The sequence below is a fragment of the Salminus brasiliensis genome, chromosome 15 (genome assembly GCF_030463535.1).
Source record: "Salminus brasiliensis chromosome 15, fSalBra1.hap2, whole genome shotgun sequence".
Taxonomy (NCBI): domain Eukaryota; kingdom Metazoa; phylum Chordata; class Actinopteri; order Characiformes; family Bryconidae; genus Salminus; species Salminus brasiliensis.
This window is the reverse complement of record NC_132892.1, coordinates 24,022,499-24,047,460: the sequence shown is the minus strand read 5'-3', so window position 1 is coordinate 24,047,460 and position 24,962 is coordinate 24,022,499. Positions and strand designations below refer to the sequence as shown.

Sequence of the window (24,962 nt, the reverse complement as noted above, 5' to 3'; positions counted from 1 at the left end):
ACAATTACTGCACAAACCCCCCTACTGCGCCTCGCCTGCAGCACTGCGACCCAAGCGACGCAGTCGCACAGAGAGCAAAAGGCTGCCAGTTCGTTCTGCTGCTGCATCAAAAATTCCATTTAGTCTATTCCACTGCATTATATTCTTACGTTACCTGACACTGTATGGCTTTCTAACCCTTTATTAAACTCCCACGCACTTGATCTGACCTCGTATTTCCAGGGACGGCGGTCTTTAACGGAGCAGCTTGGTGAAACTCAACTGGTGTCTGAAGCTTCTTTAGTTTTGTGCTGAAGCTACCAGCTACTAGTTAACATTTACACGTATGGCATTTGACCTATCTGAGAGCCCAGATAACTTTTACCAAGATCTCAGACCATGACTGGCTTTTAGGACTAGGTCTTATTCACAGTTATCAAATGGTAAGGCTAGGTGATGCAAATTGCAAAGCTTCAGGCTCTGAATGGCTCAGTGGTCCAATGTGCTGCACCATGCTATTAGGCGGAGCTCAAGCTCCTGGTTTGCTACATTAGTCTCACAACTCCCATGAAAAACTCTTCTAAGGTGCTCTATTTGCGCTCTCTCAATGCAGAGCATATTAAACTCAATGGCATATGATTGCTTCTTGACATGACAAGCTGAACTTCACAACAGCTGGAACCACTTGCTGGCTTAGTGATCTCTAGGTGAGGTCTGCTGACTGATAACTTCATATATGATGTCTGGCTTGACAAACTAATAAGAGCGCCAGGCCACATCACCACTTCACTTCACTGCCCAGCCCGGCCCGCCAATCGATTGCAGAGGGGCTCTAATTACTTCAGCCTCTCGTTAATCGCTGACAGCCGAGCCTAACGGACGGACTCTATTGACTGGCTCTGCAATTAACGTGAACATCCGACTCCGTGCCAATGCTTTGCGGAACTCGCATGTACTTGGATCTGACACGGGTCCTGATAGTGGGCAACAATGATGTCAACACGAGTGAAGGCGTCATCGGAAGTCAACTGGCATCCTGCCAACTTCTGATAATTGTGGATAATTAAAAGCTATGTCATGCCGGTGATAAGGTTCGAATGGACAGAGTATAGAAGTGGTTAAACAAAGATTCGGATTCAGAAAAAATGATTCAGGCAATCTAATTCAGGTCAAGGTAGGACAGTCCCGCTTCTTTCGCTAATTGACTTCACCCTTGAGAAGTTTGTAGAAACGTCATCAGTGCGCAACAAGAGAGTCCTTGGGCTAGACGTCTGCCTACCTCAACTACAGGATAAACATATACATTCATATAAAAAAAATTAAAAAAAGACACCGATGGATTATGCACCCCCAAGTCAACCAGTCATATTAAAAAACAGTAGTGTGGGACAAATTAATTGGCACAAAACACTAAAGTCGATTCAGAATCAAACTCATAATTTGATTCATGGATTCATCGAGTCAAGACTCACCTGTCTTCGACGGCTGTAGCTCCAAGCAGGATGAAATCCCTCTCTATGACATCGTAAGCCTCTGCCAGCTTCTTGTCCCGGTCCTGGAGGGCCAGCTTAGCGCTGTTGAGGAGATGACACACTTGCTCGTACTCCTCCCGACTCAACTTCTTGTAGGCCACGCAAAGGGTCCGTAACCCCTCCTGAAAGGGGAGAGAGAGAAACAAGAACCTTAATTATTCTCCTGAGCATAGACATTTATTTGTAATGCATCTACAGCTGCAGAAATGACTATATTTCAAGCCTCATATTAGCCACATGAAATCTGAAGAGATCGTTCTCATTCAGCACCCATTCAGTGCTTAAGTGTAGGTCACATTAGCATGCTAGCTAACATGATGGTCAATTCTATTGTATTTGTCCCGCTATCAAAGAAAATCCCAACAACAACAACTCTCACTATGGTGACCAAATGTGTTGGTCAGCGCTGCCGCTAACAGCAACTGAGCCGCATCCAAAATTATGTCACCCCTTGCCAGTGGGGCTCTGGCAATAGGCCCGGTCCAAATCTGTCAACAACTGTGCAGGAAGAGAGTGGAAAGGAGAACGGGTCAAAATCCCAACGCTGCTTCCAGTGGTTTCACATCAGCATATGTGGGTCAAACCTGACTGTATTCACTGATATACACTGAGACCTAAAGGGGTGCTGACCTGAGATCAGGTTTCTGTTCTGTTTATAGAGAGCACAGGCCTGAAAGCAGATCTAAGAGACAGAATCCAATATTTCACTATTTTCCAAAAATATCACACCATTACAGTTTCAGGAGGTATTTAAGTTTCATTCATAAAGTAACAGGATCTATAATTAATGATTGCTGCTACTCTACGATTAAAGAGTGTCTTTTAAACCCGACCAAGCTTGTTTTGTTCTGTTCTGCTTCTGCTTCCCTTAAAATGAAATCAGGCTTTTAATGTTTTTACAGCTGTTGACTCAAAATCATCTAAAGCATCCAGCAAATGTCACACTTTGCAGTTTGAGTGTAGATCACATTAGCATGATAGCTAACATGAGGTTCCATTCTACTGTATCTGTCCCCCTATCCAAGGAAAACACTCACTATGGCAAACAAATGTGTTGGTCAGCGTCGCCGCTAACGGCAACTGAGCTGCAAACAATTTCCAGAAGCCAGAGCCTGAGAGAGAACAACATGTGGGAAAAAAAGAATGAAAACACTAAAAATAATATATCCCGAGAACCAGAGGTTCGAATCATGGGTCAATCTGTCCGCAATCTGCAGCCAGAGCCTGTGAGAGCACAACTGGTGTTGCTCTCTACAGGTGGGGAAAAAACACACACACACACACACACACACACACACACACACACACACACACACACACACACACACACACTGCTTCACTGCAAAAAATTTTATGTTGGCAAGTGAATTCATTTGTTATCATTTTAAATGCTAAATATGTAATATTTCTTATTTGAAGATTGAAAGTTGAAAGAATTGTAAGTAATTTTAACTAGATAGAGTGTTTTATTCCCTGGCAAAACACTCACTGTTTTAATGAATAATAAATAAAGTCACTGAACAGGTTGAGGTAAATCCATCATTAAAAAACTGACGGAATATGGCTCATGTGTAAATCTGTCTAAAGCAGGCCGTCATCACAAACTAAGTAGTCGTGCCTCAAGAAGAGTGAGAGAGGCCATCACGACACCCCCCCGACTACCCTGAAGGAATTAAACTGATGCTGACACCACCAAGTTACATGGTGGGGATGGTGTGTTTGTGGTGATGCGCAGTGATTGGTGTCCGGAAAACAGCTTCTAGTCTGATTGCCAAAAAAGCTCTGTTCGGTCTCATCAGACCAAAGAACCTGGTGTCTCCCGCATGAAGTCTCCCACACGCCTTTGCGTGAACCCTAGCCGAGATTTAATTATCTTTGCCACCAAAACACCTATGAGTACTCTAAAGGAATTACTCTGTATTTTATATCTCAAACATCGGAGACAACTAGTGTCTTTGTAAAGTACAGACGCAGGGATTCGGATGACGGAATCAATGTATTATAAATTATACAAATTAGTCAGCAGCTTCTTATAGAAAAGATTTAAGGACAATACTTTCAATACAAACAAAACTACAACACTTGCAAAAACCTAAGTATACGACACTGCTCTGTGCTTTCCTTTGTAGGAACTAACTAAGCCTATATTTGCCCCTTGTACATCACAAACTTCCCAAATAAGCAAAAACGCCACCTCCATAAAAACAAAGCGCTGCAAGGTTCTTAAAGGTTCTGCTGTGGTTATGTGTGCAGGTACAGGCTATAAATAGCTTCTTCGGGCAAAAATGATAAAAGAGGAACTTTTCGTAGTTTTTTTTTTTTTCTTCTTCTTTTCTTTTTTGCTCACCACAGCGTTGTGCTCTACTCGCGCCCGGACCTGGTCCACTTTCCCTGAGATGACCCGCGGGAAAATGGAAGAGTCGGCACCTTTGCAGAACAGGTACAACTCCCCTGAGATCAACAAAAATACAAACAATTAGCCTCAAACAGACAGCAGAGCAAAATACAAACACACAGCAGACCAGAATTAGCAAGTGATTCACCAACACTAAAGCATCATTAATAAGATCTGATTATTCAGCTTAATGTCACTTACCCCACTCTGTCTCTACATAACCTAAATACTGACTTCTGTAATACATGTACTGTCCTGTGTTTTGATTACTCAGCTCTGTTTAAAGTCAGTACCATGTAGGTCACATTAGCATGCTAGCCACACACTGACCCACTTCAGTGAAGGTGCTTGGCCTATTTGTGAAAATAAATGGATATCAAAGAGAGCCCACTAGCACATCTGCTCTATCTCTGCATTAATCAAATACAGTATATAATACAACAGGATAATAAAGCAATAAGCTGCGAGACGTTTTATTATTAATAATAACAGCAATAAATAATTTGTATGCTTAACACAGTTAAGTAGAATACAGTTGTCAAGCAATATAATTAGATGATTTAATAAATAACATGTTTTGCTTGTTAATGAATAAACCAGTGTTTTAGGTATTTAAGGAATTTAAAAAGCTTTGATCAATATTTGATATTTAATAATGGATATTTGCTATATTTACTGGACTCCACAAGAGCAGAACATTTAGGCAGAATTTGGTCAGATTTTTTTTTATAAATGTTATATAATATATCATACATCTGCCCTACACTGACGTATTCAATTCCTACATTGATGTATTCCTAATTAATTAAAAAATCTGTTGATTTGAGTAGTCATGTGTGCCATATAAAAAATGAACAGTACCTTTTCAGGTATTTTTAGATCTGTTTGATATTAAACAGTGAAGTGCATTCTGAAGTGCATTTTTAATGAGACTAAGCTTTCTTACCTGAGTTGGACCTGACAATGACACTCATTCGCCTTCTCACAGAGTCAAAATTCAACACCTCAAGTAGCTCAAACCTGGAAACACACAGACATGTTTTATTATATGTAATAAGTAACTCCAACCTAAATCCTACTAACCCTAATCTTAGCCATGACCTAACCCTACTAACTCTAAACTCAACCCTACTCTTAACTCCAATCTAAACCTACCCTGATCTGATTAACCCTAACCTTAACCCTTACCTAATCTTAACCTTAACCTTACTAACCCTAAAATCAACCCTACTCTTAACACCAATCCAAACCTACCCCGATTTACCATAACCTTAACCCTTACCTTATCTTAATCTTAACCTTACTAACCCTAAAATCAACCGTTTTTAATCCCAATCTAAACCTACTCTTACATTATTAACCATAATCTTAACTTATTTTAGTCTTAACCCTACCAACCCTAATATCAGCCCTACTAACCCTAACCTCTATCTAAACCTAAGCCTGACCCTATTAACCCTAACCTAATCGTAACTCGAACTTTAACCGTACTAACCCTAATCTCAACTCCAACCTAAACCCTACTAATCATAATCTTAACCCCAACCTAAACGTAGCCCTAATCTAAACCAAAACATTAACACTAAACCTTAAATCTGGCCTGGACACCACTAACCCTACTCTTAGCCATAACCTAAATAACCCGTATCCTAACCCTCATCAACTCCAACCCAAACCAAAAATAACCCAAAGATTAACATTAGTCCAAATCCTACTCACTGTAATTTAAACCTACCATAAGCCTGACCCTAACCTTCACCTTAACCGCTGAGCCACCATTGCCGCCAATGAGAAATGAGAAACAGGGTCAATTCATCACAAACACACACACACACACACATACACACACACACACACACACACGGACAGGTGGTGATGTCTAGAAAATAATGTCCCTCTGAGATATGTGATGAAAACTCTGGCTGTGTGTGTGTGTGTGTGTGTGTGTGTGTGTGTATATGAGTGTGACCCCTCATACATTCATCTGTAGGGCATCATGTTGCTGAACTAATTACCAGTTCCAGACATGCACTTTGTCCTCTAGAGTTGGGGAGCGAAGGACACACACACACACACACACACACACACACACACACACATGTTCCCACACACTTCTGCATGTTTACACCAAACACACCCACCCACCTGTTCCTACCGCCCAGGTAACCCCCAGTAATTAGCAGTGTGTCTAGACAGCTTTATTGCTTTATTGCTCATGTCGTGGCCTTCATCACATCCAGTTCCACCACAACACTATTACACAAACAACAGCACACACACTGGATATTAGCACACTTACCTCTCAATCTCATCCTCTCTGTTTTGGATCTCCATGTGGCTGTCCTTCAGTCTCAGGTAGGTGAAGCCCAGTCTGAGGGACAGAGAGAGAGAGTATGGATGGTGAGAATAATCAGTAGGGATGTATAATGATTATATATATTCATTATACGTGTGTGTGTGTGTGTGTGTGTGTGTGTGTGTGTGTGTGTGTGTGTCTAATATGTTGGTGAAGCTTTAACCCATTAAACCCTGGACTTATTGTGGAATCTGAATTGTAAGACCTCATTCAGTAACTGCGGTAACCTGTGCTGGTTGAAAGTGAAGGGCTTTAAACATTTTAAATGATTTATTTCTCATTTATTTTCTAATTCAACCTCATTTCCCCAACCTGTGCTGTTTGGAACATACAGGGCTTCAGTCAGTGTGTGCGTGTGTGTTCACTACCAGATGGGTTAAATGCCGAGGACACATTTCGCTGTACAGTGTACACTGTACAGTGACAAATACGTGCACCCTAAAAAAAAATGGTTTTAAATGATTTATTACTTCGACCCCATTTTCTACCCAATTTCTCCGTTCATGTGAACTCCCCCATTACTAGGCATAGCCTCCAACACTAAGAGGGGGACTACTATCTCCTCCGACACATGTGAAGCCAGCCACACCTTTTTTCAACCAGCACATTTGGAGGAAAGCTAACAGCTATTCAACAGCTATGAGACACCTATGTTGACCAACATCTCACTAAGAGGAAGTGCCATCAATCCACGTCTGAGAGAGCAAGGCCAATTGTGCTCTCTCACTGGACCACTCAGAGTTCCCACATAAAGGGGAACTAAACTAACGGTTGTTGGGATCTTCAAATTCAGTGTACACAACTCCCCCCTTCCTACAAATGTAACACATATGAAAGCATATAAATGTTTCCCGTTGGAAGTTTTTGTACTGGATCTATGTACATGGTTAACAAGTAACTTTGGTAGCTGACACTGTATGACATCCCTCAAGGGTAAAAAATACATCACAGTGCTTAAAAACACAGACGCAGTCATCTTGAGGCCTGACTTTTGTCTTGTCTGACTGCCTGTGTGTAATGGATCTAAGAAAAAAGAGCAGTAGACCCTGTTTTCTGTCTAAGACTAGACATGCTGTGTGTGCATGTAGCGCTGTAGTCCTGCATCATAGTGTGTATGCATTATTTATGTGCGTTTGACGCTGTGTGTAGATGTGTGTGTGTGTGTGCTGCCTCACCTCTTCATGCCCTCCACCAGCGCCACCTCGTCAGGAGAAGAGGAGATGTAGAAGGACGTGGCTTTACCCTGGTGAATTCCTCTCTTGATGCCATCCACCGTCTCTTCTTCTTTCACCTGCACTGTGTGACACAAACACAGCGCCCGGAAAAACAGCTCCTCATGCTCCTGAGAACACACACACACGCACGCACACATACACACACACACACACACACACACACACACACACACACACGCAGACACAGAGTTCAGAATCTTATAGTCTAACACTATTACAAGTAAGAGAGACTCTTCACAGACTGAAGTGTAGTATGTGGTCATGTGGTAAAGATGCAGCAGCTTATTTCCTACAACACAGCAAATGGCACAGTTTAGAACAGTCTAAATTATGTATGCAGAATAGTACCTATTAATTACACTGGCTGAGCAGTATCACTCACTGATACTATAGTTTAGTGCATGATAACACTAGGATGGATTTGTAACACAGGAAAGTGCCTTGGAAAGCACCGGAATCTTTAATAGATACATCAGAAAAACACCATATCTTCAAAAAGGCAATTTTACTGAATTAAATTTCAATGGATGTCAGTGTACAAAGATTTTATTCCAAGTCACTTTGGAACATTTCTATTGATTCCACTGGCCGAGCAGATTCATTTACTGATACTACAGTTCTATAGCTTAGTGCACAAAAACATGAATATGAACTATAACACAGGAAAGTCACTTGAAAGGCACTGGGACGTATTACAACTAAAAAATATATAGTAGAGGATAAAAAAAATCCTCTTTATTTTTAATGGAAGTCAATGTAAAACAATTGCATGCATTTTGGCAATTTGAACTCCACAGAAAGCAAACTGGCAAAATAAAAAATGTTTCAAGGTGTGAAAAATGAATATACAATATTATATATATATTCATATATATATGAAGAATGTATGGCCACCTAAGCACATAATTTAAAGCCACTGATTTCAGCAATAAGAAAGCTTTTACTAGGGAAAACTCCAGATCATATTAGAACAGATGCAGGTAAACATAAATACTGTATAAATACAGTAAGAAGTAAAAAAAAAATTCTCATTTTGAAGAAATTAGTTGGGATCTTGTGAGCTAGTTTGCAGAACCTGGTTCCATGATTTCTCCTGGATGTTCAATTCCATCATTAGCTCACCTGATGAAACACTGATGTACTAAACCAGGGTTTGGATGATAACACAAATGAAAACACATAAACACATGAATGTAATGTAATAATCCTAAACTCTCATAGAGATGTTTTAACAAACACAGTGATGTAAAAACATAACTTTATTCTAATATAAGCATTTTACTGAACAAATAAACTTACTGCCCAGTCAAGAAGCTCAATCCAAGGTACTGTATGTATGTATGTACGTATGTGTGTATGTTTACAAACACACAGTATATACAGTGCTCTTAGACTTGTTGGACCCTAGTTACTGAAAAGTGTCTGGACATTTTTGGATCAAACATTATGTTCCAATAACAGTCTTTAACCAGAACAAGTAGGGGTGCAATCAGCCCCACTCTGTATGAGCACAAATCTCCTGCAGCTGACCTGACCAGCAGTTGTTAAGAGTATCATCTTATTGTCTCTGATTTTCCACTCTTAACTAAGAGAGAACTCAATTACAAGAAGAGCATGTACGACACCACAGACACACCCCAAAGATATTCGACCTTGTTTGTGCTCTGTGGCTACACAGGTCTCTCTAATGACACATGATCACCTGGCTGTGTCCTTCCATGACCCTACAGAGGTATCAGTGAATGAATAAAAGCAATTAGGAAAAATATATGTCACATGGAAGAGGATATAAAGGAGCCCTCCAACACCCACTCTCTCGAAAACCATCTGGTCTACCTCAGGCTAGAGCCGCTCATCAGAACGACCCAAGTGGTGGCTCTCGACTCCATGGCCAGGAGGCCAACGTCCTCTTTACTGGCTTTTACTGCTTAGCCGGGAGACTAGTGGCCTTGCTTCTGGCACTGCTTAACTAGGACTTAAGTCACTACTTAGCCGGGAGGCTAGCGTCCTCTCTACTGACTTTTAAAGCTTAGCTGGGAGGCTAGCATCCTCTCTAATGGCTTTCACTGCTTAGCTGGGAGGCTTAAACCTTCTCTGCTGGTTTTCACTGCTTTGGCAAGAGGCTAGCGTCCACTCTAGTGGCTTTCACTGCTTAGCTGGGAGGCTAGCCTCCTCTCCACTGGCTTTCACTGCGTAGCCGGGAGGCTTACATCCTCTCCATTGACTTCCATTACTTAGCTGAGAGGCTAGCATTCTCTCTCTTGTGCCGAAGAGAGCTGAGCTTTTAAAGCTGCTGGGAGCGCCTTCCTAACAAGCAGCAGCAGTCCGTCATCAGGGAACGGGTCCCCAGCACAAAGCGGCCTTCCTGGACCACCACATTGGACCCTGAATTTTGCCTGTACTTTTGTCCATTTCTGTACACAGTGTGAATACCTCACACCACTGTGTACAATGTTGGCAGTGTACAAACACAATTATAAAACCTTTCTCACACACTCTAACTGGAGTGGATCCATTACCTTTAAACTTCCATTAGCAGATAATGGAGCAGTCAGACAGACAGAGAATTCCTCAGCTAAAAGATGAGTCAGGATGTAACCTTCTCATGAGATAAGCACATTTAAAAGCATAATCGTGGAGGAATGGACACGATCTTAATTTGCGAGTTCTTGAGTAAGCCATTTTCTTAATCGGGCACGTTCATTAGTCACGTGTCAGATGAGCTCGTTTTTCACGGACAGAGAGACGGAGTTCATTTCTCATTCCAGTAAGGCAGACGGACTGGATTACTGTACTGAGTTTAAATTCGTCTGGCCATTCATAAGTTTCTGCAAACTCTGATCTTTTCCTACTCTGAAGAAACGATGGAACTTCATTGTAAGCCGTGTCTAAACATCTCTAGACTTGACTTGGCAAATAGACGAAGAGGATATGATTCCCAATCAAAAATGAGAGAACTGGTCAGTTGACTTGATCTTTAAAGGTATACTATACTAACATAAGCCTATAGGCAACTGCTGAATCAAAGGGTTTTCTGGTCTTTTATTAATTCCAGGAAAACATCTTAAACTATCTAGTGATTTATCTGTAGAGGTGGGCAATACGACTATATTTAATTGTATAGTGATGAAATTTAATCATGATACATCATATTGTCGCTGTCCAATGAAAAACATGTACCTCCAAAATAATGACTTTACAGGAGAAGGCAAAAATGGTCTTAGCTTTAAATGAAAGTCAATGTAAAATAATGGTTTATTCCAGGTCATTTAGAGCATTTCTACTGGTTCATTCTTTCAGAATTAGTTACATAGTTTACAGACGCAGCTACAGGGTTCAAACCATGGAGAAAACTGAACACGGACAAAAACGGAGATACACTGTTTTCATTGGACAACAGCAATATGTTTTTTCGAATATCATGGATATTGTCAGTGCTTAAAACACACTGACCAACTGCACATTTCATTACAAAGAGCCCAACAGACCATTATCCCATTCACTGCCTCGGCATGTCTGGCTCTTAGAAATAAAAGCCTGTGATTGGCTGGTTCTAAAGAGGCAGTACTTTACTGCATGCAGTCCTCCTCCAATAGTTACAGAAAATGACCATAAAATGTCAAAGCGCCACCTGCAGTACTGGAGCACCCATCTGCAACATCCAAAACGGTCCATCCAAAAGCTTTGTGGGTTTGTTTTCGAACCACCCGCGTGAGCTTCATTATGCTAAAAAGTATGCGGAGGCCTTCAGCTAGAACTGCCTTAAAAAGTATGTGTTTTTGAAGGTTATCGTGGCTTTTATTTAAGGTTGTATTTGTCTCTATATTCAAAGAGACAGGAGCCTGTTCCTGCAAATAACTGCCTAGGGGCGCTTCTGAGAAGGCCACAGAGTGGAAAGACGGAGGCCTTTCCCCTACATCCAATACATGCATGCAGTTTTACACCGAATGTGAGCTTTTGATTCAGATTTTTCATCAGAAATAGTTGGAAACCACAACGTGGTACAAATGCATCCTATTTTACATCCTGCAAGCTGAAGTAGCTCACACCTACAATAATTGTTTTTATGTAAATGTGGTCTGACATTTTCCATTCGGAAAGTTCAACAAGTGAAATGGCAAATTCACACAAAGTGTAATAACAGCAGGGTGAACTTAATGCAAGGTGCAGACTGCAGAGTGACCGGCCATTTTATTAACTGCCAAAGCATTAACCTATGCAGATTGGTTTTTATGTGAAGTGTTCCTTTGTAGAGAGACCTGTTAGAAGTAGTGTTGTTCACAGTGGTGCTAATGGTGACCAGAAGTCTATTTCACAATACACTAAATACATGAATTGTGACTGAGGCATTGACTTACAGACATTTTGAGAAGGAATACATGCAGGGCATTGTAAGGTAAAACTTTTTTCCCCAGGTTTACCACTGTTTTACCATCATCAGCGTTACATATAAAACTGAGATGCTGACATGCTGAGGTTCACTGGTCATTCTGGAAAGTAAGCTGCAAGCATTGTGACCCCTGCTTTGCGATATAACACTCAAGACGAAAGACTGCTACGATATGAATGAAGCCACCTGTTTTGTGTTAGAGGCCCACCTTGCTTTCAGCGCTCGGTGAAGAGTCGATCATGTCTATGCTGGAGGCTCCTGACATGATCTGCCCGTTGCAGATGGCATGAGGTACGTACACATGGCCGTCCACACAGCACTCTATGAACTCCATGTTATTTTCTGTTAGGGTCCCGGTCTTATCTGTGAAGACATACTCCACCTAAGAGAAAAACATAAGCATCACACATAGAAACAAGGAGAAAGTATGGAACTTAAGTTAGCATTATGGATAAATTATAGCATTCATTTCTAGCAAATCAGATCATATAACCAAATCAGTGCAATTAACAAAAGTCTAACTTTCTGATACTAGAGATCCAGCTCTAAATGACATCCACCTGAACCTCAAAAACGTATCTCTAAAAAAGTATCTCTACTACAAAAGGATGGCAGTAGGCCCCCACCTGTCCAAGTTCTTCGTTAAGATCTGAGGTGTTGACGAGAGCGCCCTCGCCCAGCTCTTCATCAAACATCTCATCGTCCCATGAGATGAAGTAGGAACCCAGGAACTTCTGCATCTCCACAGTCACATACATAGAAACAGGAATGATGTAGTTGAAGAGGACCATGAAGGCCAGGAAGTCTGTGAATGCTCGTATTAACTGTGGGAACAAGAAAAGAAAGAGAACTACCAGTTATAAATAAATAAATAAATAAATAGTAGTCCATAGAGACTGGTACTGGTGTATTGCTGAAAACAGATTGTTTTCCCTCATAATCAAGTAAGAATACTAAACAAGCATTAAACAAATTAAGAAGACTCTCCAGAGGGTTTAGTCAAATCAAATGCAGATGTAAACACATTTACATGTATCATGGGAAATGCAGTTTTTGGGGTAGCATATGTTCAAGTGTATCAAGTCTTTGTTATTAAGCAGGAATATTAAAAAAGTTTATATTTAAAAATGTAGTCTCTGAATTGAGACCTCCTCAGATGGACAAATGCCCTCAGATGCATCATGGGAATATTTTTTGGTGTGGTCTATGTCCAGGTCTACTGTAAGAAGTTGGTTCAATAATTAAGCAAGAATATTAAACTAGTTTTCATTTAAAACTGTAGTCTCTGATTTGAGACTACAGAGACCCTCTAAGATGGAAAATGCTTTCATGGGAAATGTAGTTTTTGGTTTTTACAATGAGGCAGGAATGTCAAAATGCAGTTTTTGGTGCTGTGTTCATCTAGGTGCATTGCAGAAAGTTATAGTGGTGAGTCAGGAACATTAAAAAAAGTTTATATTTAAGGTTAGCGTCTCCAATATGATAAGAGACAGACTCAGATCATGCATCATAGGAAAAACAGTTTCTGATTCAGAATACGTACTATGTGCCGTTGCCTCTCTGTCTCTGTTTTTTGGTTGTACCAGGGCTCGTCTCTGTTGGGGTCGGCCTGCCACACATACTTGAGGACGGTATTGATCAGAGCTTTACTGATCAGAATGCAGAGGTAAACAATCAGGTACGCATTCATGGACCTGCAAACAAACAAGCAGAAAATAATCACTGTCTCTGATCTGAGAGGTTAAGAAAAGGAATGATCGAGAATTAGCGGATATGACATTTCTGGCTGTGGGTAATAAGACTTTATGATATTGTTTTTTTAAAGATAATGAATTATGAAACATAAAATATAATGAATATAATTAAATATAATACAATTATAATACAAAGTATATACTGTAATATTACACAACATATACTATATTATACTATACTACACATATATTAAACCCTGTAATCACCAACAGCAACAACTAGTCAGCAATAATTGTATAAACTACACAACATGAAATAACTATAATAATAATAATAATCCTTCCTTGGTTTTTAATAACTGCATTAATTTGCATTAATTCAACTCAATCGATGTATGTGGCCAAAAATAATGTAAAGTTTTGTTGTTTTTTTAATCATCTGTTCTTAGTCAGTGTGCTTTTATGCAGTCTTAAAGGCCACAGAGTTCACTAGAGCTCAAACTGAGTTTCTATAGATCTCCTGCGCAGCATCTATTAGATCACAGCAGTCAGCTATGGATCCAGAGCTATTAGCGGAGTCAGGTCCAGAAGGTCCATTCTAAAAATCTCTGTGACACTGAATTACGCCCCAGCAACCGTCTTTTAACTGTCTTCTACAAACTTTTTCATGAAATCGAATAGTGTACATCTCGCACAAGGAATTAGAAATCATTAAACTAACCAGATCAAAGGAGCATTAGAAACCGCTGTCCCGCGTAAAGGACACTAAAAAAACTACAAACAATTGAATTACACTGAAAATACAGCAGGAAACATAGAAAACAAGCATGGCTCACTTTTCCACAGCGGAGCGTTTTTGGGATTTGGACTGGTAGTTCAGGGCCATTTTGGTCTCCATGCCTGTGTAGATAGCCACGGCTGTAAGAGAGAAGCAGCGAAGTCAGTAAATGCTAAGTACTGATACTGAAAACAAAACAAACAAACAAACAAAAACAAGTTGTGTTTTACGAACTCTACAGCCAAGTCCTGACAGGTACTGCATGCATTCCTCCTAAGACAAGGTCACCCATCACTGTTCCTCCCTGAGTCGTCCAGAACATTAACAATTACATAACACTAGTAGCCTCTGCTGAGAGTGGAGCAATTGCTGCTTAATGACCAGTCCATAATGAAACAAAGGGTTTCACACACTCACAGCTAACAGCCCTTTCTCCAAAAGTGAGAACAGCCTCGTGTACAGGACTCTCTCTCTCTTTCTCTTTCTTTAGCTCTCTTTATCTCTTTCTTTCATCACTATTTCTTCTATTCTATTTTTTTCTATATCTTTCTTTCCCATCTTTCTCTCTCCCTCTCATTCCTTTCTTTTTATTCCTATCTCTTCGCCTTCCTTTCTTTCTGTCTTTTACTACCTCTCTTTTTCTTTACTGTCTCCCTATATCTCTCTCTCTCTCTCCTCTCTCTTTCTCTCACCAATTAAAGACTTCATTCTGATCACAGTCGCTTGAACAACTCATTTAATTACAGTGGGAATGAAGTGAGAGGATGACTTAACGAGCCACATTACAGTACAGATGACAGCTCTCTCTCTCTCACTCCCGTTCTCTCTCCTTTTCTCTTTCCCTCTGCCATTTTCAATCTCTCATATTCCCTCAACTTCTCTCTCTCCTATTCCCTCACTCTTTCGCTTTCTCTACATTTCTCCCCATTTCTCCCCCCACTTCCTCTTTCTCTCTATTCCTTCTCTCTCTTCCCTCGTCTCCCCTTCCCCTAATTCATCTCTTAGTCTCGCTCTCTCTCCACTCTCTTCACTTCCCACACTCTCTCTTTTTCTCTCCACTTTCTCTCTTTGCTTCCCTCTCTCTCCACCTCTTATGTCTCTCACCTATTCTTTCTCTTTCTCTCCATCGCTGTCCCAATTTCTTTATTTTCCAACACTCCTCTCTCTCCTCCTCTCTCTCTCCACTCTTTTTTTCCTCTTTCTTTCACTTTCTCTCCATCTCTTCCCATTTCTCTCTCCCTCCTCCCTTTTTCCCCTCTCTCTCTCTCTCTCTTTTCTTTCGTTTTCTCCCTGCCTTTATTTCCTCTCTTTTCCTTCTCTCTCTTACCCCACTCTCTCCCCCTCCCTTCCTTCATCTCTTATCTTTCCCATCTTCTCTTAGTCTCTCTCTCTCTCTCTCTCTCTCTCTCTCTCTCTCTCTCTCTCTCTCTCTCTCTCTCTCTCAGCTGTAATTTCTGCTGTGCAGGGCTTTTTCCGGACACTCCTCGTGCACTTGTAGGAGGAAATGATGGACTCCTCTGTGGTTAAAGTACACACTGCTGCCTGCACGAGAAGAGAAGCTCATATACTGCAGGGTGCAGGTTACTTTACATTATTATATATGTCCAAATGTTTCTGGACACCCATTCTAATGAATGCATTTAGCAAGTTGCACCCAGTGCTGACATAGATGTGCAAATGCACACACACACACACACACAGCTTGTCTAGTCCCAAGTACTGCCAATAGAACAGGACTCTCTTGAGCAGATAAACATAAACCTACTGGCACCATGCCTAATGCCAGGCATGGGCCAGAGAGGTATAAAGACCCCCAGCATTGAGCTGTGGAGCAGTGGAACTGTGTTCTCTAGAATGATGGAAGGTGCTTCATCCAGTACTTTTGGGATCACTCGCAATCAAATTAATGCAATCAAATCCTCACAGCAGTGCTCCAAAATCTAGTAGAAAGTCTTCACTGCACAGTAGAAACACTTACTCCAACAAAAACATGATTGGAGATGTATGTTTTTTTGCATTACCGTATATGTACTCTGTGTTCTTCAGTGTGGCCCCTCGCAGCAGCAGGTTCTCAGAACCCAGAGGTCTAAAAGAGGAGCTCACAGTCAGTACAACAGAAAAGGTGGTGGTCTGAAACAGCAGCAGGCTGCTGCAGCACAGAGAGAAGAAAGTGCTTGCTCAGTTATACGCCGAGTTTAGGATTCTCTCCAGTAGATAACGCTGCCCATCAAATCTCTCTAGCACACACACACACATACAAAGCCCTTTAATTAGGAGTCAATTTCCTGCATATGGATTTACCTTGCAATAGGCTCATCTCTGTCCAAATAAATATTGATGCGCCCCACAAACCTACACACAGAGAGAGAGAGAGAGGGGGGGGGGGGGGGTAGAGAGCCAGATGTACAGAACATATCTTAGTAATGTTCTACATTATTAAGTGTGTGTGTGTGTGTGTGTGTGTGTGTGTGTAAGTGTGTTTGCACTGTGTGTATTTGCTGCTCAGCTGCTGTAAGTAAATGTTTGCGGATGCCTGTTTGCTGTGTGTGTGTGTGTGTGTGTGTGTGTGTGTGTGTGTGTGTGGAGTCATTAGTTGTGTCTCCGCTAGATGCAGTGTGTGGTTTGCAGAGAATGGGGCATTCACTCTGGGGTTGCTATTCAGCTGTGGAGGTCTGATAGTGTGTGTGTGTATGACTCACTTGTACAGGTCTGGTTGGGGTTGTTCACATTCTATGGTGGCCTGTAGCGTGTCCACCTCCTCTTCTGTGTTAAAGGCCTTGGTGTCCTGAACTGCATAATAGGTCTTTGTGTGTGGGGAGAGAAAGAGGGAGAGAGAGAGAGAGAGAGAGAGAGAGAGAGAGAGAGAGAGAGAGAGAGAGTTACAAACCCAAGAACTTCTCACTGTTTCCCTAATGAACTCACAACACGAGCTGTAAAGAAGACTTACAAGACTCGCTTAGATTCAATTCTCGCAAACTATTCCGTAGTAATCCCAAGACATCAGTATCAACAACAACAACTTAATTAAATACACATACACACACACACACACCAGTGACCCAAAACACACAAATGAAGTTAATGGCATTCTCAATGTGAAGGTGTGGGATCACTCTTAAAACTTAAGGTGCTACAAATGGTTCTTAAAGCGAGGCCATAGAAACTATCCAAGAAATCATGTTTCTAAAAGATATGCTGGAGTGTGAAGAACCTTTACCTTTAAAGCAGCATTATATTAGTGAGAGACAGAGAATAGCGTCTCGATTATCGCTACTCTGCACTATTGCATTAAACTTTTGTCAAATAGGCAGAAAAATGCTTGCGAGAACTGCATAACGAGTCACATTTGTGTACAGTCCTGTAATATTTCTGTACAAGGTCAGCCTGCATGCTTCTTTCACTCTCAGTGCCAGTTCTATATCTCTCAGCTTGTCCAGAAATGCATGTACAAATGTCCTTCAGTGGTGTCTTAAAGCGTAAATTCCACACCATTCCACACTGTAGGGGGAGCCCAAGAGAAAGAAATTCTAATCTTGTATAATGCTGCTTTAACAAAGGTACCAACTGTGGGTGATGTAGGACCACGCTGAAGATCACTCACCTTGTGACTGGACTCTCCGTCCAGGCTGGCAGTGGTGACGAAACAGGTGCCGTCGTCTCTGCTGGTGGACAGCAAGATGAGGTCACAGGGGAACGTCTCATCCTCCTTCACCAAAACCACGTCACCCACCTGCAGCACCAAACCAGACAAACGAACCACAGTGTCAACAAGAGCAGCACTGAAGCAGATGCTACAAACAAAAGCAGGGTGGAATTATTTCTCGCTTGCAGCTCACTGGTACAAGGGAGAAAGTCCTAAAATTCTGATGATAAACATTCAGGTAAACCATATTTACTGATGAATCCAAAAAGTATACATTGATGCTGTGGTTTCATTATTATTTTTAATATTAATTTCCTTTAATAAGGCTCATAAGCGCCATCACCTCTTTTTTACCCCACTGGTAAAACTTAGGAATAGTATGTTCATTACAATACACTAAAATTAGTGCTTTGCCTCCCTGTGCCTCCCCCTCACCGAACGCCAGAAGCCTTGACTTCTGTTACACTCGGGCCGACAGCTAAAGAAGACACCGCCTGCTGACTGGATACGCTAGCAACCAAGCTATGAGGTCATTCGTCAGGCTGAACAGAGCCTATTCCAGAGAGCAAAACTATGACATCATCATCATCCTCATCCTCTTCCACAGTGGACACCGGCCAATATCCAGCACGGCGAGAATAACACAAACACATGGATATGTAAACACCTTGAACTGATGTCCTATATGCCCCCTTTTTTAAACACATGGACATCTGCGTAAACGTAAAGCTAGAACTCCGACAAAGGCAGGGACCTGTTGGTGCAGGCAGAGATTGAAAGTGTTACATAACGGATTATAGACAGTGACTGGATTATGGAGAAAGAGAGAGGGGGGCACACTCTCTATCTCTCTGTTTCTTTATCTTTGTCATTATTTTTATTTTTCATTTGCTATTTTTGCTTCAGAGAGTCTATACTGTTTCAAACAACACTGTTACGCAAAAGCCTTTCCAAAATGGCAACTTTACAAGAGAAGGAAAAATCTTCTTAACTTTCAAAGGAAGTCAATGTAAAACAGTTTTATACGTCATTTAGGAACATTTCTATTGGTCCACCCATGATGATTTTTTTACACAATGTAAAGAACGACTGCAAGATTCAAATTATGTCAAAAAGTGAAAATGGCAAAAATTGAGATCCAAGAACACTATAGTATGCTGTGGTACACTTGAGTCGGCTTGGGGTCTCAACCAACAGCCCGGCTACCGGGCTCGTCCTACATTGCTACCGCAGCGTTAGCATGGAGATGTGATATATGCATGCAGATTACACGATGCTAAAAGATGAACTGCGGCTTCAGCAAGTTAGCAAGACATTAGCCTTGTCGCTGTAGTGCAAGACTACAGAACGAAACTGCTGCACGTATTACGAGACGCCGTGCACTCCTAGTCCTGAATTAGCAACAAAACAAATGGAAAAAAGAAATCATAACCGGTCTAACTGTACGGCACGGCCTTAGTAAACAAAAGAGGCCACCGCCAGTGTTCCAAATGTGTATGTGTGGAAGCGTTATGTCCAGCAAAAGTCACTGTCCTGAATGAATTCTCCTGACACTTCTTTCTCGCTACAGTCGCGTCTAATGGAGATGACTGACATTTGGCTGCATGCATAATGCATCATCTGAAAATGTGCCAGGTGTGACCGTATCGATGCGTAACACACACCTGCAGCTTGCGGCTCTGCTTCCGCACCACTTTGCCGTGCTGGACCACGTGCACTGGACACTGGTTGATGGCGTTGTCCGCCTTGTGTCTGAGCCAGTCTTCATAGCCCTGAGACAGAGTGAGAGAGAGAGAGATAGAGAGAGAGCGAGAGCATTGTTTATTTATGAGGGAGCTGAAAGAAGTGCAAAAGATAGGAGAATGCAGTGTCGAGAGATTAGAGTGATAGTGCTGCACCAAATCACATTTACAGCTTCCCTCTGCCTCCCTACACACATGTCTAACTTTTTTGAATCTTGCACTGGAGCTATGCTAAATCCATGCCATGCTATGTTATGTTATGTTATGTTATGTTATGTTATGTTCACGTTATCTATAAAGAACATGATAATGATGGTGATTCTTAACCACATGAATGAATATGGAGAACTCCCTGGTGTTAACGGGACTGCACACGCAGTTCCTCTTATTCTTCACTGCACTGATTAGACGCAGTTTACAGTTAGAAATGCTTGATTGCGACGTGGCGGACGGCTGAACACTTTAATTGGGGCCTTTTGTAATTTAATTCTGTACAATCAGCTGTGCTTCAGCACTGAAAGAAAGGGAAAGAGCAATGCTAAAAAAGAACCGGAGAGAAGAGAGTTTTTCCACCTCCTCACCTGTTTGATGGCGGTGACTGTGATGACAAAGAAGAGCGGCAAACCACTGGTGATGGGACTGGTGGGAGTGTCGATAATCAACTGCAGAGAGTGAGAGAGAGAGAATGAGAGCGTGTGAGAGGAAGAGAGAGAGAAAAAGAGTACACACAAAACCGAGAGTGAGGGAGAGAGAACAAACAGAAGAGACAAAAAGAGCAAGAGACAAAGAGACAGAAAAAGAGATGGAACAGGGAGAGAGGGAGAGAGGGAGAGAGAGAGGGAGAGAGAGAGAGGGAGAGAGAGACACCAGTGCAAACAAGAAATTGAAAGAAGAAATAGAAAGGCAGAAAGAGAGATAAAAGAATGAGAAAGACAGGGAGGGAGAGAAAGAGTGTGAGAGCGTGAGAGAACACATGCAAAAGTGAGAAAGAGAACAAACAGAAGAGACAAAATTAGCAAGAGACAGCAAAAAAGAGCAAAGAGAGAGAAGAGAGTGCGATAGCAAGAGAAAGCGGTCATAAGGTGAGTGAGAGAACAAACAGAAGAGACAAGAAGAGAAGAAATGGAAGAACGAGACAATAAGAGAGAGAGAACACAAAAAGAATTACAAAAAGAAAGACAGCGCGATAGCAAGAGAGAGCCCGTGAAAATGAGAGAGAAAGACAGAGGAGAGAAATCGATTGTGAGCGAGCAAGAGATAGAGGTGAGAAAAACAGCAAGAGAGTGAACAGAAATAGAAAGAGAGAGCAAGACAGAGAGTGAGCGTGTGAGAGAAAGAGCGAGCGCGAGAGAGGGGGTACTAAGAAAGCTCTTTTTTTTTTTTTTTAAAGCTCATCCTATAATACAAACCATAGCTAACACAGTAACAACATCACCCACCTGTACAAGAAAGATAATCAGGAAGTAGAAATTTGCAATTCTCCTAAACTGCTCGAACAAATTCTTCGGTATAAAGTTCCAAAAGGTGTACTGGAGAAAGAGAAACACAGACACGGTTAAAAAACAAAAAGTCATTTAATGACTGTGTTTATAGACTGTATACGATGTACTGCACATCCAGTATGTGACAATTACAATCAGGTACCATGTAGGACTGCCACTAACGACTACTTAATAATCTAAACGACTGAACGACGAATACATAAATAAATTAATAAAAGTTTGCATATTAAAGTGCAAAACTGTAGGTTTTATCTAGTTAAGGAAAACTGCCCTACATGCACACTGGCACCGTCAATCCACATAAAAACCCAATTTCTAGCCTTAACCTTTTCTCTGGCTCACGTATTTACTGGAAATTCTAAAGTTGCAGGCAGACGAATGTATCTCTTTAATAACGAGAGAATTAGCAGCTACAAGAACAACAGATTTTCAAAGCCTCTCTACCAATGGTTAATAAAGGCTGGGTCATGCCTACTGCAGACGCAAGGCCAAAGTGACATAATTATGGACGAAACGACATCAAAGTCGGTGACGCAAGAGGTATAAGCATCGAGCAATCGATGCATCGAGCAAGTGGACAGTTTGCAGCTATGCCGCATTCGCACTAGATATGAACCAGCCCTAAACATGAATAGACAGCAGTTACGCGGGTTTTTGCCGTTTCTGGCAGTCCATCGTCTAGAACAGGGTCTGCGTGTTCTCTCTTCAGGTGCTTGTGCATCGCACAAGTGCTGCTGTCACACGCCTTTGAAACTCTGCCCAGCGTACAAACCACCTGGTTGTGTTGTGCTAATTTCAGGTTGTCATACTTTCCAACTTACATATTAAAAATGTCCACATCTTGTTGGATTTACAACTGTAATCCCAAATGTACTCGAGTACAGAATGAATTCCAGTGTCCAAAAGCAGCAGCAGAGCTGCGGAACAACCTGAACCCAGTAAGGCAAAACAAAAGCACCAGGTTTCCTGACTTTTTAGAGGAACTCACTAATCTCAGTACTGCATTCTTTACTCACAAAACCACTGGGTGTCCTGGATTTACAGTATCTGCTTTAAATAGCTCACGAATAGCAAGAAATAAATAATCCATAAATAATGAAAAAGCTTCATACCTTGGAGGAGATGATCCTGTTGTCGGGGTATCTCTGAGGGATGTAGGCCTCAGCGCCCGGCGGCGGCACTTTATGACCAATATACACCGTCCTGCTGTCCACCCAGTTCTCCTCCCCTGCACACTGCACAAAGAGAGAGAGAGAGGCAGCGGGGGGCCGTTATTCATTTGCTCAGTGGATCGTTTTAACATCCCTTTTGACTTCATGTATATATGAAGTCCAAGTCAAACTTTACACATACATCTACTGTGTCTTGCTGTGATTTATGTACCTTGTTTATGCAGCTTTCTATAGAGGGGAAACAAGGTAACCTTGTACTGCATTAAATAGTGTCACAGTATCCAATAATGGACACAGACTTTTTATTTGAGCTGTGTTTGAAATATGTATTAATCTATGTAGCTTCCAACATCTTTTCTTACCAAGGTATGATAAGATCCTAATGTCTCTTAATGTAATCACTGCATAATCACTGTAAAATAGCTCCTTACTGCTGCCAGCTGGGCAATAATGTCCGTCAATGGCACCTTGGGGACACCAGATGGCGCTGTGAACACCAGTTCTTATATGCTATATTCTCAGTTACAATATGTTCAGAGGTCGGACTCTAAGCATAATTTGTATTTGGTTATAACAAATTGAATTAACTGATAATCAAATAAATAAATACATTAATTAACCAACTACTGACAGTGGAATCCATGAAAGACAGTGATTGTAAAACACTTTTTGAATTTTAATATTATATAAAAAACTGTTCTTATTGTTTTTTTTTTTAATACTGTACACAATTCATTACCCCCCCCCCCAGATAGACAGATAAACAGACAGATAAACAGACAGATAGATAGATAGATAGATATACAAATAGATAGACAGACATGTTTAGGGGAAGAGATATGGTGGTGAACATCCAACATCCTGACCTCATTAGTACTCTTGTTGCTTAATACAATCAAATCTTCACAGTAATCCTGCTCCACAATCTAGTAGCAAGCTCTTAATTTTGAAAGAGGCAATATACGAGCAGGTGTCCTACTGACTAAAACTTCTGTCCATCTAGTGTATAATAGATAAACAGGCACAGCAGCGGTGAGAGTACCTAGGCACATGCAAGTGTGTGATTAAAAAGCTCGATTCTTCCCCAAGCTGCATCTTTATGTTTCTCAATTGCATCTTACTGCATCTGAACTGCTCATTTCAGTGCCGCACTGGAACAGACACTGGAACAGTGCTACACCTGGCTGAACACATGGAGTCTCTCCCATATTCTCACACCCTCATTAAACCCTGCATAAGAGGTTGGTCATCACTCTTTCTCTTCAATAGCTGTAATATATAGAGACACCTTGGCCATCCAACGCTCTGAGCCAACTCATCACCGGCAGTGCCGGCCCGATCGCTCTCCGAAGAGCACGCTTGGCTTCACAGCCCTTTAGCTCCCGAACAACCAGTGTTCTCAAAAAGCTCAAACTTAGGCCAATCTGTACTTTTAATGTGAGGCTGCATCAATGATATTTTAGGATTGCTGGAGACTTCTTTATGCATCTAGCGGCCTGCGGTCAGGCTGAACTTGCTAGGACAGACTGACCTTGCCAATGTCGGCAGTTGCTTTAAATGTTCTCCACTTGTAGATTATACCATTATTTTGATCTTTATAAATCCCTCCCCAGACTCATCTACAACCCTCAGAAAGCTTGTTTGCGTTTGGATCTGGCCATGGTGATCACAATTAATTTGAGACATAACTTGAACATCTTCCTTTACAAAAAAAAAAGCATTTCTATTAATAATAGTGTTATAATAATTCTTCAGTTCAGTGTGTTTAGTTATATTATAACTAGAGATGCACCAATACCACTTTCAGACCTTTCTGATACGATAACAAATTTTCAAGTATCTGCCGATATTGAGTACAGTACCAACTCCTACTTAAATACTGGACAGATGGCTGTAAATCCTGATATTTATAGTGTTACACTTTTTATAGGTTCTACTTTTTTATATTTTGTCCCAAATAAGATATAATAGGTTTGAAAGAACAGCATGTACTAGTTGAGGAACTGCACATTTAAAACGTTTCAGAGAAATGAAAAATAAAAAACTGCCAGAAACAAGTGCAAATAGGAAGCATAATCAAACTTGACCAAACTTTAATTGGTGTTTAAAATTCACATTTTAGAGCAGTAAAAAAAAAGGCCAGATTACACACACACACACACACACACACACATACACACACAAAAACACACAAAAACACCTACAGAGTTAGTAACAGTAAAGTAAGCGTCTTCCAAGACGAAATCATTCCTTTAAAAAGTTATACTTTTGCGAGTCAAATCTGCACCCCACTGCATCTCCTTTTACTACATTTACCCTCTCTAATCAAGCTCCATTCCAGCTCCACAGGCGCACACTGATTGGAATGCAACTGGCTCCTGCGCCCCCTCCCTCTCTGCCAGCCGTGGATTACATCAGGCCTAACATCTTAAGCGCTTACATAAGCTGGGAAATGTAGGCTATATTACCACTACAGAGACTATTTAAATTCCTCTCTTGCTCGTCTTCTGTGTGGTTTTGAAGAATGGTTACACAATTTTCATT

At 41.2% G+C, this 24,962-nt stretch overlaps 1 protein-coding gene across 7 annotated transcripts in view; it reads right to left on the bottom strand.

Moving 5' to 3' along the window:
* atp11a (ATPase phospholipid transporting 11A) overlaps nucleotides 1–24,962 on the bottom strand; it is a 110,617-nt gene that overhangs the window by 30,935 nt on the left and 54,720 nt on the right. For all 7 annotated transcript variants that reach the window (XM_072656754.1, XM_072656756.1, XM_072656757.1 and 4 more), the window contains exons 2-18: nucleotides 22,359–22,481; nucleotides 21,184–21,273; nucleotides 20,326–20,406; nucleotides 19,667–19,774; nucleotides 17,961–18,089; nucleotides 17,059–17,162; nucleotides 16,661–16,711; nucleotides 16,381–16,445; nucleotides 14,418–14,499; nucleotides 13,431–13,581; nucleotides 12,514–12,711; nucleotides 12,096–12,269; nucleotides 7,438–7,604; nucleotides 6,206–6,277; nucleotides 4,853–4,926; nucleotides 3,859–3,962; nucleotides 1,452–1,633 (exon numbers count right to left, since the gene is read on the bottom strand). In XM_072656754.1, coding sequence (XP_072512855.1) covers nucleotides 1,452–1,633; nucleotides 3,859–3,962; nucleotides 4,853–4,926; nucleotides 6,206–6,277; nucleotides 7,438–7,604; nucleotides 12,096–12,269; nucleotides 12,514–12,711; nucleotides 13,431–13,581; nucleotides 14,418–14,499; nucleotides 16,381–16,445; nucleotides 16,661–16,711; nucleotides 17,059–17,162; nucleotides 17,961–18,089; nucleotides 19,667–19,774; nucleotides 20,326–20,406; nucleotides 21,184–21,273; nucleotides 22,359–22,481 — 1,955 coding nt within the window. The remainder of the gene's footprint in view (nucleotides 1–1,451; nucleotides 1,634–3,858; nucleotides 3,963–4,852; nucleotides 4,927–6,205; nucleotides 6,278–7,437; nucleotides 7,605–12,095; nucleotides 12,270–12,513; nucleotides 12,712–13,430; nucleotides 13,582–14,417; nucleotides 14,500–16,380; nucleotides 16,446–16,660; nucleotides 16,712–17,058; nucleotides 17,163–17,960; nucleotides 18,090–19,666; nucleotides 19,775–20,325; nucleotides 20,407–21,183; nucleotides 21,274–22,358; nucleotides 22,482–24,962) is intronic.